This window comes from Galeopterus variegatus, unplaced genomic scaffold, assembly GCF_000696425.1.
Source record: "Galeopterus variegatus unplaced genomic scaffold, G_variegatus-3.0.2 Scaffold1963, whole genome shotgun sequence".
NCBI classification, from domain to species: Eukaryota; Metazoa; Chordata; class Mammalia; order Dermoptera; family Cynocephalidae; genus Galeopterus; species Galeopterus variegatus.
In genome coordinates, this window is record NW_007728074.1 from 235959 (window position 1) to 253331 (window position 17373).

The following is a 17373-nucleotide window of genomic DNA, read 5'->3' on the forward strand; positions in this document are numbered from 1 at the left end:
GCAACCTTCAGTGTTGCCCCCGTACCAGACCGGGGACCGGCAACGGGATCGCAAACCTCGGTGTTGCTCCCGCGCCTCGCTCAGCCAGTGAGCGGGAACCGGTCTGTATATGGGATCCGAACCCTCAGACGGGAGCGCCGCCGCGCTTCCCAAGCGGCGCACTATCCAGTGCGCCACCGGGCCGGCCCTAAAATATCTCATTTTTTATATTAATTATATGTTGAAAGATAATATATTGGATATATTGTGTTAAACAGAGTATATTATAAAATTAATTTTACCTGTTTCTTTTTACTTTTATAAAATGTAGTTACTAGAAAATTTAAAATTAATATGTGGCTTACATTTTATTTCTAAGGGAGAGTGCTGATTTGAGGTCTGCTAAAGAAAACCTCTAGCAAGAGTATTACTTATGTCTTTGACAGTTTATTCCTTTAAGAAAATGAAAGAACTTATGTAAAGCTCTTGGCCTAGTGTCTGGTACTTACTGGTGTCAATAAGTTTTAGCTCCCACATTTAAAAACATTTTTTGAGATCTTGGTATAGGTGGAGCTGGGCTAGGCCATAGGGATAAAAAGAGAAATAAGATATGGTTCCTTGCTTCTAGGAACTTCAGTCTAGGAAGAGAGGTAGACATATAAGCTGGTAATTACTATATAATGTAATGGAGGCAATAATGGAAGAAATGTACAAGGTATAGAATTAATATAGAGGAAGAAGTGCATAATGTTGACAGGGAAAGTCAGGAAGGGTGTCTAGAAGTTTGTCAGACTCATAGTGTGGGAAAGGGTGTTTCAGGGTTTGGCTAGAGCTTTCAAAAAGAAAGAGGCTTGAAACAACGTGGGGTGTTCAGTAAGCTGAAGGGTAAAATGTGAGGGAGGATGTGAACAATGAAGCAACAATATTCCAGTAGCTAATGTTTATTGACATATTTACTGTATATTGGGTACTGTGCTAAGCACATACATTAGTTCATGTAATCTATACACAACCTATGAATGGGTGCTGTTATTGATGGTTTTATCAAAGGTAAATTGGAGTTTGGAGAGTTTTAATAATTTTCTCAAGTTTTATATCTGGTTGGTAGCAGAACTCAATCACTAACTCAGATATGGCTTATTTCTTAACCAGTGTTTTAGAAGTGAGATTATCAAAAGACTTTGAAGCCTATGCTGATGGAGTTTATATTATTGGAGTTTGGAGAGTTTTAATAATTTTCTCAAGTTTTATATCTGGTTGGTAGCAGAACTCAGTCACTAACTCAGATATGGCTTATTTCTTAACCAGTGTTTTAGAAGTGAGATTATCAAAAGACTTTGAAGCCTATGCTGATGGAGTTTATATTAATTGATCTTGGAAGCCAGTGATTTTCAAACTGTGTAACTAGAGTTTTCAGATGTGACTCACAGGATGCAGTGGGAGGCAAAAAGGAAATAAATGGTCACAGCTGCTGGCATGCTTCACTCTCCCCTTCAACATCAGTGCAGCTCCACTTTTCTTACTTTCATGTATTGCAGTTTTTATATTGAGGGTTTCATGCAAGGGAGTGATGTGGTCAAATACATGTTTTAGATCACTTTGGCACATCTGTAGAGGAAGGTGGAGGGAAGCAAGTTTGGAAGTAGGGAGACTAGTGTAAAGGCTATTGTTGCAATCTAAGGGGTGAGAAGATGAGGACACCAATACAGGTGCTGTAGAAGAGAGCTACTTAAGATGTAAGATCAGTAGGCTTTGGTGATTGAATGGATGTGGAAAATAAAGGAAGAGCAAATGTTTAACGATAACTTTATCCAGACTCCTCTCTGTATCCTATTTATTGTTATCTCTATTTATATGTATCTTCTTTTCCCACCTAATATAACTAATACTTAGTTTTTGTATAAAAAAGTCCAAATTATTGTTGCCCTAATGTTTAAACTAGGGAATTGGAAATCTCTGTTACTGCTTCCAGAGAAGGTATATGATCTGATCTGGGAAGTTTATAGATTAAATACATTGTTTCATTCTCTCCCTACTGTTTTTTAAAGATAGTGCCCAGTGCTTCAATTCCTTGTAAAAATGACAAATACTGCTACACCAAGACCCAAGAAATGGAAGGTTTTACACTCAGGGTTTGTTTTGTTTTGTTACTTTTTCACATATAACCTATATACTGATTTTAAGTGTACAGCTAAAATTTTCACAAAGTGAACATATCCATATAACCAACATCCAGGTTAAGAAATAAAACGTTACTAGCACCCCAGAACTTCCCTTCATGTTCCCTTCTTGTCATTATCCTCCCTTCAAAGGTAATCACTGACACCTAATTTTGACCCCTTAAATAAATCTTAGCTACTTGTTTCTTCATTTTATTCTGAGAATACTGACTTACAGAGAAAGGTAAGAATGCCAAAGGACCAACCTTTAATTTTCCTTCTTTCCATAAAACTTTTTCGGTTCAGTGAAGCTTTAGAGTCAGGAACAATTTAAGTTTTTTGTTTGATTATGGGAATATTTAGAAATATGTGTATCATTCTAATAGTAACTTTTCCTTTTTATGGAGTTTTATGGTTTTCTGATTATTTTCTCATGTTCTCTTTGATCCTCACAACCGTATAAGGTTGAAATACACATTTTGTCATGTGAAAGTGTATTACTGTCAATATTTGGAATAATAAAATTGGTTCTTGCTAATATATATTACTAAGTAGTACAGTTTATTTTCCCAGCATTGATTAATTGTATTTTTCTTTAAAAAATAATTTTTATGCAGGTTCTTGAATTAGTGTTGGAAAACTTTGTTTATCCATGGTACAGGTATGTTCTTTCTTTAAGACCTTTTTTTCTTTAATATAGTGAATATCGTTAAGTTAAGCATGGTAATGATGTATTTTTAGTGTAGGCCAGCATTTCTCAACTCTGGCACTATTGACATTTTAGGCTAAATAACTCTTTGTTGTGGGGGCTATACTGTGCATTATAGGATAGTTAGCAGCACCCCTGGCCTCTTCCCATTAGATGCTAGTAACCCCCTCCCCTTCCCCCACCCACAAGTTGTGACCACCAAAAATGTCTTCGTAGCCTCAAAGGCATAACCAGTCCCAGTTAAGAACCATTGATGTAGGCAATAAATTAATAATTGAGTAATAGTAAAGAGGAAAGGAACCTAGGCTGCTTTTTGAAAGAAAAGTGACTTGTAGAATTTCTCATCATTCCTAGATATAGTGGTTTAATAATTTTGTACAGTTTTCATATTTGAAATAATTGTATCTTTAGGGGGAAAATCTATATTAAGATGTTTCATTAAATTGAAAGATAATTTCAATAGTTTTCTTGGAAAATTGTTTTTTTCCAAAGTAACTTTGTTACATGCTATGCATGTACAAGGGCCCTGTGCCTTGCAGGATATAGAAAACTCTAGATCTGAAAAAAAAAATTAGTTTGAGAATCAAAGAGAAATCCAGCTTAAGGTCATTTAATAAATACATATTTTCTTAAATAAGCATCATGTGTTTATGTATTTGAATACTTACACCTATATGACTTACAGATATAATATTTAATGTCATCCACCGTAGCTTTATATCGACTCAGTATATTTTGAATTTCCTAATTAAAAAAATGTGACTAGTTGAGTTCATCTAGAGTATGTTAAGACAAATTTAATATCCAGTTTATATGCTATGTTTTCATGAAAAGCTATGTATATTAATTTTTTACATTAGACTATGTCTTAAATATGGGACATTTGCCATTTAAGTAAAGTTGATGGTGAGGAATTTTTGTTAAATGAGTCCTTTTGTTAAGACCCCTTTATCTCCCCTCGCTCCCACATTATGACTCTTCAGACATAAATCTGGTTGTATTTCAAAGTGTTAAAGTATGTGTTTTCTCCTCATTCTAGCTGTTGATGCTGTAATATCCCCTTCCCTGGGTTAATAGTGGGAAGCATGATTGATACAATTATCTTCCTTATTCTGCTAAAGGATTTAATAGCACCATCTTCAAGTTCAGGATATTACCATTATGTATCCTTATTGCCTTTGGTTAGGAAAGTGTCTGAATTCTTCTAGGGACCTCAAGACTTCAGGAAATTGAAAAATAGCTCCTCAGAGGAAGGTTGTCAAAATTTCGGTTTAAAATGTTTTTTTTTTTCAAATAGAGCACACATTTTTTATTTACTTTTAGAATTAACATAATATTTTATAAATATTTAAAACTTATTTAAAATTTTATATTTAATTCTGTTGCTTCTCTGAAATTATTATAATTTTTAAAAAAATTTTTTATAATAAGTATATTCTAAGATGTTGGGGGAGGAGGAGGGAAGGGAGGTTGGGGCTGGCCCATGGCTGGCTCCTTTGAAATTATTCATTGTTTTCTTCCAGCCTTCGAAATATTCATTGTTTTATTTCTCTGAAATTTCTTTGATGCTTAGAAAATGATCCTAGTATTGTGAAATAAGACTGTGTACATGTGTGTCTGCAAAGAAATATATACTGCAACTTAGTTAGTAGTAATTATGTCTTGGGACTAGAATTATGCGAGATGTTTGTTTTCTTTTTTATACATTTCTGTTATTCTGCATTGAAATGCGTTTGTAAAAAAAAAGAAAAAATAGCGTAAGTAAATGGAAAAAAAGAGGAAGTTGTTTCTTTGGTTTCTAGGAGGTGAAACTATTTCTCTGAACTTCTGATTGTTTACTTTTCTCCTCAATTGAAGGGATGTGACAGATGATGAGTCCTTTGTTGATGAGTTGAGAATAACATTACGGTTTTTTGCATCTGTCTTAATACGAAGGATTCACAAGGTATATATTTATAATGAGAAATTTGGGAATTTGGGGCTTTATCATTATGAAAGAAACTATTTTAAATCTTATTTTTACTTTTTCCAATACCATGTGTATTTTTTTCTTCACTTTTCACTTTTTTAGGTTAAAAATTAATGAATTACTTTTGATCCATTGGTTAATTTTGCTTTCTTTAATGCTTAGTTATCTTGATTTGTGGAAATTAGAAATGGAAGGACTATAGAAAAAAGCCATGTTCCAGTTAGATGAATTTATTGAGTAAATGGCAATGATTGTGATCTACTGTTTTAAAATATTTTTTGAGTCATATTTTGTGTATGTTTGGGTCTTTTCCTATATATGTTTGTAGTATTTCCTATATACATTGTCTGTAGATACACACACACTCACCTACTGCTTTGTCAATCCAAAGGAGTGAACATATTGACAATTAGTATATGGTATCTCTGCCATTAGTAAATAAAATGGATATTAATCTTCTTAAATGTTTCTGTAGCTGTGAACAATACAGTCAACCACTGTAGAAAAGATATGCAAAAAATACTCATGAGCAGTTCACAAAAGAAAAATATAAAATGGCCAATGAACACTTGAAAGTATGTTATCTCACATGAAATAAATTTAATTTTTTATGAGATACTATTCTTTTACCTATCAGATTGGGAAAGATAAAAAAAGGACATTCATATCTAGTAATGGTGATTTGGGGGAAATAGGAAAAGGAAGTACAAATCCAAACTAGTGTATGACTCATACTTGAGAGCAATTTGGTAATCTTTGTTAAAAGACTTAAAAATGTCTATACTTCTAAATTTAATTTTATTTTTTAAATATATTTTAGGGAAATAATCAAGGTGGTATAAAAATGTATGTTCAAAGATTTATTACAGTATAATTTATAATAAAACTGAAAAGAAAAGTGATGTCCAAATGATAAGATTGTTGTTTGCGTAAGTATAATACATCCTAACTATAGAATTCTACAGAGCCATGAAAATTCATTTTGTAGAATAACACTTATTTACATGGGAAAATATTTATCTTCCCATAAGTCAAGTGGAAAATAGTCAAGTGGAAGATGATGGCAAATAATATGTGTGATATTCTTCTACTTTAAAACAAAGCTAACATTTTAAAGCTTGGTAATATGTATATTAAGGACATAGATATCATTATCTCTCTTAACTCTTATTGTGGTGGTGGGCTGATGCTGAATTTTGGTTCTTCCCATGTATTTCTTTATATTTGCCCTATTTTCTTTGCATTGGACATTTATCATTTTTTTTTAAAAGTTGATAAACAATAATATTGTTTTTAAAAAAGGCAATTGTCTCATAATAGACTAAATAGAATAAAAGACTTAGTGAGATTTTAAATAGATAAAAGATTTAGTTGGTTGATGATAAACCATTTAAATTACAACTGGGAATAAGTCAAATAAAATTAATTTATCAAATTAATTTTGATTGCCTCGTTACAGTGAATTAATTAATGGGCGATGGTTAATATAACTGTTCTGTTATATTAGGCTTTGAGATAGCCTAGTAGCTTCTAAAATAATAGCACCTTATATTTGGAGTGTGCTGTGTAAGTATATGTATATATACTTTTGGTAACAGCTTTATTGAGATAATTTGCATACTATACAGTTCACCCAAAGTATACAATTCAGTGGTTTTTAGCATATTCAGAGTTGTGCAACTGTCACCACAATTTTCATCAGTCAATTTACATCATACAATTTTCATCAATCAATTTAGATCACACAATTTTCATCACAATCATTTTCATCACAATCACCCAATTTTCATTACAATCACGCAATCAATTATCATCACACAATTTTTATCACCCACAAAGAGACCTCACATACCTTTTAGCCATAAACCTAACCTTCCTATCCCCTCAGCCCTAGCTAACCAACCACCAATAATCTACTTTCTGTATTTATGGATTTGTCTATTCTGGACATTTCATATAAATATAATGTGTGTCATACAATACATAATTATATTTTACAACACATGTAAATACAATATTGAGTCATATAGTATGTGGCCTCTTGTGACTGGTTTCTTTCGCTTAGCATAATCTCAAGATTCATCCATGTTGTCATATTGTAGTATGTATCAGGACTTCATTCTTTTTTATGGCTGAATAATATTCAATTGTATGGATATACTACAGTATTTTTATCCATTCATCAGTTGATAGATTGTTTCCACTTTTTGGCTCTTAGGTGCCTGTGAGCATTTGTATACAGGTTTTTCTTGGTGGATATGTTTTCATTTATCTGGGTTATATACCTAGGAGTATAATTGCTGGGTCAAATGGTAACTCTTTGTTTAACACTTCAAGGAACTGCTAGACTGTTTTCTGAAAAGGCTGCACCATTTACATTTCCACCAGCTGTGTATGGGGGTTCCTGTTTTGCTATATTCTTGCTAGAACTAGTTATTATCTCACTTTTTGATTCTAACCATCCTAGTGGGTTTGAAGTGGTATTTCATTGTGGCTTTGATTTGCATTTCCTTGATGCTAGTGATGTTGAGCATCTTTTCATATGCTTATTGGCCATTTCTGTATCTTTGGATTGGATATATTGGAGAAATGTCTCTTCAAATCCTTTGCCCATATTTTAACTGGGTTATTTGTCTTTATTATTGAGTTATACAAGTTATTTATATATTCTGGATGCAAGTCCTTTATCAGAGATATGATTTGCAAATAACTCATTCTCTCAGTATGTATTCTTTCTTCTAATTTCATCTGTATCACTATTCCTGGGAGATAAATGGGTCATTATTATATTAATTTTAAAGAAAGTTAGTAACTTTGTCAAAGTATCAGAGATAGTTAATGAGCAGAAGATTAGGCCTGGGTCATCTTATTCCCACTGCAGTGTTCTGTCCTTGATACCATTGCCTGGATGATATAAACTGGAAGTTTGGCGATAATGAAAACAGAATCATTTAAGGTTCACCATTTTTTTAAAATCAAAGTTTAGTGACAAACTCATTATTTTACCATTTTTATTCTGACCTGTAGTTCCTAATATGGAACTTAAAAATGAAAATCTTCATGAGTATTTTCAGAAGACAAAATTTTATAAAATGTTTGAAAACTGAAACATCTTGTTTATTTGATTAATATGAGAGTGATTTAGAATCATTGTACCAAATAGCCAATGATAAGTGATGAGTAATGAAGTAATGTTATTTTGCAATGACATGTAATACTAGTAAAAATATCTCCTCTAATTGTACATCTTTGATCTTTGCTCTGGGTTTTACCAGCAAATCGCTAAAATTTGAGGGTTTATAATCCATCACACTTGCTAGATTTATCACCCTGTGATTTTGATCTCCTTAGTATATGGAATGTAAGAAGTGAAAAGTTAACACAAAAGTTAACACTATTGTGATAGAATTTTCTCATACCTTTGATAAAGGGAAAAAATGTGTGAAGTTTTATGGTGGAAGATAAGCTTGTTAAAGCCTAATAATCATGTTTTTTGATGATTTATTTGAAACTTATTTTCAGTTATTTTTTGCCTCTTTTCTGTGTGTGCAGTCCATCAATCCTCCCTCACTAACCTACCATAATCACTACAGCTTCCAGCCTTTAGGTTGAAAAATGTTGGTTGGAAATGATGAAACTTATTATTTTTCTGTCATCTAAATAGGATGCTTCCATATTTCTAAAACCAGGATTCATCTTGTAAGCTGAATTAAAAAGTTCGTTTTTAAATAACTTCTTGGTAAACACAAATTTATAGCCTCAATGGGATGAGAAGTTACTGGAGGTCTTTCCTTGAGTACAATTAAAACAAAAAACACATAAAGAAATAAGCCAGGAATGAAGATACTATTTTGTGGGAAAAATTTAGTATTTAAGGTATGCATAGTAAGACAAATTTTCGATACTGTGGTAGAAAAACTGTCTAATGTTAGTTAGTATGAGCCAAGAATATAAAGTCCTTTTAAGTTATATTTTTGAAAGATTCTGAATAATACCTCTAATTTTTAAGATACGTTCCAATCTCTTAAATATAGCGTTCCCACCATTGTAACTTAGTGATAATTACCTTTAATGTTTTCTTTTAATGTTGAATTTTTCTAGGTGGATATTCCATCTATTATAACCAAGAAACTATTAAAAGTGGCAATGAAGCATATAGAAGTGATAGTTAAAGCCAGACAGAAAGGTAATACAATTTTCTACTACAAGCTTGAGTGATTTTATTCTTATACATCAACTTTCAGCTGAAATATCTAAGTGTGAGTAGGGATACATTAAGTTGTACATTCACAAATGCTATGAGAGTATTCTTTTAAACTGAAGTTCCTTTTCAACAGTTTCTTTATAAGCATGTAAGTGTGAAAACTCAAAAATCTATGAAAATTAAAATATAGTTAGTTAACATTTTAGATATAGTACTGATGACCGTACAGTCTTTTTCTGAATAATAGTTTAATCCTCTGAGTATATCTCACATCTCTTTCCCTTTTCTCCTTAATGATTTCAACAGTTTTGACCTATTCTAGCCCATGCTGTATACTGCTACCACGTTAACTTCACAATATCACAATTCTCATGTTACTTCCCTACTAAAAAAAATTAGTGGGCCGGCCCGTGGCTCACTTAGGAGAATATGGTGCTGATAGCACCAAGGCCGTTGGTTCGGATCTCTATACAGGGATGGCTGGTTAGCTCACTTCGGAGAGCGTGGTGCTGACAACACCAAGTAAAGGATTAAGATCCCCTTACGCGTCATCTTTAAAAAAAAAAAAATTATTGACTCTGCTATAGTGCCTAAACTGTGTTTTTAAACCCTTTTCTATTTAGTCACATATTTTGATCTAGTCTTGTCTTTTACTATGTATTATGCTTTAGCCAGGGTGACCTGTTTGCTATTTCTCATGTGTCCTGGCTTTTTTACTAACATAATTTGCACATGGCATATGTTCAGTAAATGTTTCCTGATTGAATAAAGTCTTCATTTAGGACTTTTCTTGTTCTAAAATCAAGCTAAAATGTTTCTTTTTAACAAAATTACTTCTATGCTTCATACTTGGTTCTGTGCAAAACTGAGATTTTCTTTGTGTTTGCATTTGGTATTCTCCTTTGTCACTGCTTTCTAAAGTATGTTTTACAGAATGCTACTCTATGTATATGACCATGGTCATATTTTTTTAAAATTACTATACTGGGAAATTCCTAGTGAGTACTAACTAGTACACCAACAGCTCTGAGTACTGCAGCAAAGAAATAGTTTTAATTTTAACTTACACATCCCAAATTTATTTGAGCATGGAACCATTTCTCCCTCCCTCAGAATATCAATTAATATAATCAGAGCACATTCTGGGAAATTATGCTGTAGGTAGAGTTGAGGTTGAATTAAATCAAATTATTAGTTTATTTGCCCTTTAGTATAAATAATTCCTCAGGTAAGAGAAGCATTTCAAATTATATATTTAATAATTATTCTTTGTTCATCTTATTAAAACAAGTAAAAATAATTTTACTTTGAACATTGTTAGAAAAAAGAATAAGTGTGGAAGAGTTGAAGTACATGTAACTTAATTGTTAAATTAAAAAATTAGCTTTTATTTATTTTAATTATCCCAGGTTACTTTACTTTATTATTTTCATATATGTAGTTTAAGAAATGAAAAAAAAATGTTATTTAACAAATATATAAATAGATTTATCTTTAAAACAATTAAAAAATTAACTTTTAAAGTCATTGTTCCGTCATTGGCAAAAACACACTAGAAGGTAGTATCTTTGTTGTAGTCATTTTGTAAAGAAAGGCTATTTTTACTGTCAGAAGAAAATTTAGGAAAAGTGTTTTTTTTTGTAATAAGTAGATTTTATTTTTTAGAACAGTTTCAAGTTTACAGAAAAATTGAGCAGAATGTAGAAAGTTCTCATATATTTCCCCCTTTTTTCTGGTACTAACATCTTGCATTAGTTGCATGTTTTTTAATAATTTATGTACCAACATCAATACATTATTATTAAGTAAATTCCATAGTTCACTTTAGGGTCTGCTCTTTGGGTTTTGACAAATGTATAATCACGTAATCATCTTACAGTAGCGTACTAATGGTTTCACTGCCCTAAAAATCCCCTGTGCTTTATCTATTCATCCCTCCTTCCTCCATCTTTTCACTGTCTGTAGTTTTGACTTTCGAGAATGTTATATAGTTGGAATCATACAATATCTTTTAGACTGCTTTCTTTCACTTAGCAATATGCATTTAGAACTCCTCCATGTCTTTTTGTGGTTGATAATTCATTCTTTTTGTTATTCAATTATATTCCATTGCGTGGATGTAGCACAGTTTGTTTACCCATTTACCTATAGAAGGATATCTTGGTTGCTTCCCAATTTTTGGCAGTTATAAACAAAGCCAGTATAAACATTTGTGTGCAGGTTTTTGTGGGAAAAATATTTTTAGTACAGTTTTAATTTTGTTCTAAAGACAAAAACAATAAAGACAAAAAACACCACAGTGCTGATAACACCAAGGCCATGTGTTCAGATCCCTATATAGGGATGGTCGGTTAGCTCACTTGGGAGAGCGTGTTGCTGACAACACCAAGTCAAAGGTTAAGATCCCCTTTCTGGTCATCTTTTAAAAACAAAACAAAACAAAACAAAACAAAACAAAACAAAACAAAACAAACCACACGCTGTGAATAAATGGAGCCATCTTTTTATTTTTAGTTGAGCAGTTTATTAAAATCCCCAAATTATTTTGTTTTTGTTAGAGTGGTGTTAAGTATAGAGACAGACCAGTTTGACTGAAATTTATTGTTTTGAAATTTATTCTTTGCAAGAGAGGATTGCTTATTTGCTACTATTCATGTAAAAAGTCATCCTCAATATAAAATCATTTTAAAATGCTAGATTGAATTCATTGATAATATTGTAATTAATGAAATCCATAGAATTAAAAGGTCAGAAAATAAGAAGAGCTCTAATTTTATCCAAGGATCCCAGTGTTCTAAGTATTATGACAGTGAGGCTTGTAAAAAACATAGGCTTGAAAAAAACGTCTTTAGTTTTTTGATTTTTCATTTCTTTAATGTGTGAATTTATTTTCTAAATTTTTTGGCCCCATATTTGTATATAAATCAGGAAATAAAGGTTCATATCTTAATCTGTAGTTATCATTACTGTCTTGACGTTCTCTGCTTAGTCTGCCTCTTGAGAATAGGGATTATAAAGTTTTTTTTTCTATGTAAGTACTTCCATCCGTGACTCTTAGAAATATTGAATATGTATACACAGTAGAAGCATTGGCTTAATTTAAATTCATTAATGATTGTTCAGAAGGACTTTATTCCAGTCTTTAAACCTGAACATATCTCTTTGTCATAGATTCTGGGGACCTTTCCTTTTATGATGTGGAAACTGCTGTCTGATTAGGCATTAGATAAACTGGTGATTAGGGGAGATTAACCCACTCCATGTATTCCAGCATCTCATTTGCTTATATTCCCAATTAAGGTGTTCCTCCCTCCCCTTTTATTATGTTTTGTCTGATTCCTTTAATTTCTTATTACCTAGGAGTACAAAAATCTCTCACGTTTGACAGATGTTGAGTAGATTCCAATCTAGTGATTTAATTTATATGTTATGTGTAAATGCTAATCATACCAAATATTACAATTACTTACGTGTTTTGTATGATGACTTTTTCAGTGTTAACTATTTAATAACTATTTACTGATGTGGATTTTAAGACTCAAAGGGATTATATCATTTGTTCAAAATCATATCAGTAAAGAAGCATAGCTGAGTCTTAGCATAGCTTAGTCTTCTGATTTTAATCTAAATCTCCATGCTCTTGTTATAATTTTTTTTCTTTTTTGATGACTGCCTGGTGTGGGAATCTAAACCCTTGTCCTAGGTGTTATAACATTGTGCTCTAACTCTTGTAAGTTTTTAAAAGACTCGTGCCCCAAATTCTTGAGGGGGAAAAGCTTGGCAAATAATTTAAAATGCATTTCTTGTAAAAACTATATCCTTTGCCAGTCCTGCTTTAGTACATCAGGTGTAGATAACCTTTATTTTCCTTCTTAGTACTCATTATTAGAATGCATATATTGACTTTTTTTGTGAGTATGCTTACATTCTCTTTCAATAAAAATAGATGGAAATAGTTAAACAAATAAATGCCATTGAATTAGAGTCAAGATTCCTTGCACAGACTCCCATGATTTTAAAATTCATCACAGAATGAAGAACCGGGGAAAGCATGACTTGTGACTTGTTTTTCTACTTAATCTTTTATGGTCTACAAAAAGGAGTGAATATTATTACTTTTAAGTTTTACAATATTATTTCAGTACCTGGCCTTAAAAAAAACCTTTCTGTTAGTATAATTTTTATAATTTTATAAATTTTATAATTATCAGTTAATATTTATTAAGAAATCTATTTGTTCATGGACTTCTTTAACTTACGTAGTTTTGTACCTCTGTGTCCTGTGCTCTAGACAGAAGATGTAGAACTTAAGCAATGAAGCCAGTTTCTATAATTGCTTTTATAAAATGATGTGAAAGTAGGTGCAATTAAAGAATTTTGAATAGGGTATATTTTGTTTTTGCAGGGGATGAACAAGATGTAATATTTGATAACAGAAGCCTTGTGTGTGCAAGAAGACATCTTTTGTAGTTTTTTTCAACTTTAAAATAATAACTTGCTGTATTTTATATACTTTGTAGCAACAAGACCTTAAATTCTTGTTTGCTAGAGGGAAAAGTGTCTCTACCAATTTATTGCAAAATAAACAGACTTACAGCAGAGGAATTTCTCTCTTTAAACCCTGTTTTTGAAAAATTTCCCTGTAGGAAAGAAAGGAGGGGTTAGGAAAGGAATGACTACATTAGATGCTCTTGTATTTGTTAGTGGAAATGGCTGAAGTTATTTAATATTGCTTAACTTGTTTCAATATTTATTTTTTATCTCTACTTATAGTAAAGAATACAGAGTTTTTACAGCAAGCTGCTTTAGAAGAATATGGTCCAGAGCTTCATGTGGCTTTGAGAAGTCGAAGAGATGAATTACAGTATTTAAGGAAACTTACCGAACTACTCTTTCCTTATATTTTGCCTCCTAAAGCAACAGACTGCAGGTATAGACCAGAAAAAAATCATTGTAGTATTTGTATACCATGCATATGTATATTGCTATTCTTGATAATAATAGGAGTATGCTAATACTTGAGGTTAGCCTGTAATGTGAACAGTTTTTCATTTGGGGAAAAAAAAATTATCAGGTTTTAAAATGCCAATTTAGGGGTTAAATATTTGTGGTATGTTATGTTGCTAAGACTTTTTCCTTGAAAACTGATATTGGACATTGAAAATAAATATGAATAAAATTAATTTTCTTATTTGAGATCATTATACTTTATTTTCTGGTGTGTCTTTTTAAAGACATACGCATTATGACTCTTACAGGCAGAAACACTTTGGACAAACTATACAGATAAGTTTGGATTGTAAGATATCCAGTGGGGAAGAATAATTAGAGATTATCTAGTCTACTGTCCATTGTTCTGGCAGGAGTGTGTTTAGATTATTCCATAAGTTACCTTATTATTCTCTCTCTAATAGTCCTTAGAGGAGAAATCATGGCCTATTATTAGTGATGTACTTTATTTTATTTATTTATTTATTTATTTTTTATTTTTATTTTGTCAATATACAATGTAGTTAGTTATTGTGTCCCATCACCAAAACCTCCCTAGTGATGTACTTTAAATATTACTTTATTTTCTTTTAAATTTTTATTTTATTTTAAAAAATAATTTATTTTAATATTTTAAAGCATTTTTATTTGAGACTAGTTTATAATATTAATTTAAATATTATGACTAAAAGGTAATTGTATTATACTATTAAGCATATTAGTCTTACACATTAATTTAGAAATATATTAAACATTTAAAATATTACTAGGCAGGTAGCATTTTCTAATGTCATCCAAGTCGCTTCAGCTAAGGGAACACCTTTTTCCTCTTGAATAGTATTCTCTTTTAGCCAAGTAAGGCCACCAAGTTCTTGTTGTTCAAAGTATGGTCTGTGAACCAGTAGCATGAGCATTACCTAGGTGTTTATTAGGAATGCAGAAGGGTCCATCCCAGAACTATTGGATTATAGTTTGCATTTTACCAAGATCCTGAGGTAATTCATATGTACTTGGAAGTTAAGAACTAATGTAAGTCACTATTTGTAATTATTATTTCTTTTTCCAGATCTCTGACCTTACTTATAAGAGAAATACTGTCTGGTTCTGTGTTCCTTCCTTCTTTGGATTTCCTAGCTGATCCAGTAAGATTTTAAAAACATTTCTTTTAATTGTGGTAAAATATACTAAACATAAAATTTCCTGACTTAAACAGTTTTATGGGTACATTTCAGAGGTACAGATTGAGTGTTCGTTATCGGAAATGCTTGAGATCAGAAGCGTTTCAAATTTTGGATATTTCTGGATTTTAGAACATTTGTAGAATACACACTAGTTGAGCATCCCTAGTCCAAATATCTAAAATCTGAAATGCTTCAATGAGCATTTCTTTGAGTATACATTGGTGCTCAAAAAATTTTGGATTATGGAGCTTTTTGGAATTTGGATTTTTCAGATTAAGGATGCTCAGCCAGTATAAAATACATTTATATTGTTGTGCAACCACCACCCACTACTCATCTTCAGAACTCTTTATCTTAAAAAACTGAAACTCTACATTAAACAAGAATTCCTCATTTTTCCCTCCCCTAGCCCTTAGCCACCACCATTCTACTTTCTTTCTCTATGAATTTGACTACTCTAGGTGACTCATATAAGTGGAATTTTATAGTATTTGTCTTTTTGTGATTGTCTTATTTCACTTAGCCAAATGTCCTCAAGTTTGTCCATGTTGTAACATGTGTGAGAATTTCTTTCCTTTTCAAGGCTGAGTAATATTCTATTATTTGTATATTCCACATTTTGCTTATCCATTCATCCATCAACAGACACTTGGGATACTTCCACCTTTGATCCAGTAGGATTTTGAAGAAACGGAAGTAGTTTATAAACATTTTAGATGTCAAAAAGTCAGAATAGCTTTTCTTTGCCCATTTTCACAAAGGTTTAGAACACGCATTATAGATTTTTTAATAAGTCTCTCTGTAATACATAAGTGCAGATACTTTGCAACTGCTCCATTTGTGTCTTCATTTTTCTAGAAACTTTTATAATATGATAAAAGTTCTAAGAATTCTGGGCAGAATACAGTAATGGAATTATTTTGACCTATATTTATTATTTTCCATTAGGATACTGTGAATCATTTGCTTATAATCTTCATAGATGACAGTCCAGTGAGTACTGAACATATTAGAAAGCACTTCAGATTGCATTGAATTTTCATTTTCATGTCAAATTGAATGGGAATTTTACTGAGTTAATAATTCTGTTTCTTCAAAGCCTGAAAAAGCTACTGAACCCGCTTCCCCGTTGGTTCCATTCTTGCAAAAATTTGCAGAACCTAGAAATAAGAAGCCATCTGTAAGTATTTTCAGCCATAACATTATTTTTGATAATAAACAGTTTTAGAATGCATTTATATAGCTTTAACTTACTCTTCCTCCCATATTGTATCAAGGTGCTGAAATTAGAATTGAAGCAAATCAGAGAGCAACAAGATCTTTTGTTTCGTTTTATGAACTTTCTGAAACAAGAAGGAGCAGTACATGTGTTGCAGTTTTGTCTGACTGTGGGTGAGGCCTACTTTTGTATTTCACTAGAAAGTCATTTTTAAACATTTTAGTGTATTTGAATAATTTAGATCAGATCTGATGTTGTGGTAGCCATCTATCATTGTACTAAATTTCATTAGCTAGATATTCTAAGAGTACCTATTGGTTTCTGCCAAATGTGTACTCCTTTCCATATTGGAACATAATCTATCACTGACTTCAGTCAAATCCCAGTGGCAGAAAAAATACTACTAGAAATTCAGTATAATGAAAATATGTTAAAGACCCAACCAGTAGCCCATATCAGTAGCACTTTGTCACAGTTTTTGTTAAGAATTATTTTGATAAAATAATCAGATATAGAAATGTTTTATTTTGACTGTAAACTCCATAACAACATGGATTATCGGATTTATGAGAAACTCTATGGACTATCTATGAAAAGATTTTTTTTAAGTGAATCTAATTCCTTTTTAAAATATAACTTTAAAAAATTGATTTCTGGGCCGGCCCGGTGGCGCACTGGATAGTGCGCCGCTTGGGAAGCGTGGCGGTGCTCCCGCCCGAGGGTTCGGATCCCACATACAGACCGGTTCCCGCTCACTGGCTGAGCGAGGCGCGGGAGCAACACCGAGGGTTGCGATCCCGTTGCCGGTCCCGGTCCGGTACGGGGGCAACAGTGAGGGCTGCGATCCGTTGCCAGACATGGAAAAAGACAAAAAAAAAAAAAAAAAAAAAAATTGTTTTCTAATTTACACAGTGAAAAGTTATAATTTACACAGTGAAACTTTTAAAATTTAAATGTAAAGTTT

General features: G+C 31.9%; 1 protein-coding gene across 5 annotated transcripts in view; it reads left to right on the top strand.

Annotated features, from left to right (window-relative positions):
- The window catches only part of SNX14 (sorting nexin 14), a 115071-nt gene that overhangs the window by 50779 nt on the left and 46919 nt on the right, over positions 1-17373 (top strand). For all 5 annotated transcript variants that reach the window (XM_008579823.1, XM_008579818.1, XM_008579819.1 and 2 more), the window contains exons 5-12: positions 2756-2799; positions 4705-4792; positions 8918-9002; positions 13794-13950; positions 15076-15151; positions 16139-16183; positions 16290-16370; positions 16468-16582. In XM_008579823.1, the coding sequence (XP_008578045.1) occupies positions 2756-2799; positions 4705-4792; positions 8918-9002; positions 13794-13950; positions 15076-15151; positions 16139-16183; positions 16290-16370; positions 16468-16582 (691 nt within the window). The remainder of the gene's footprint in view (positions 1-2755; positions 2800-4704; positions 4793-8917; positions 9003-13793; positions 13951-15075; positions 15152-16138; positions 16184-16289; positions 16371-16467; positions 16583-17373) is intronic.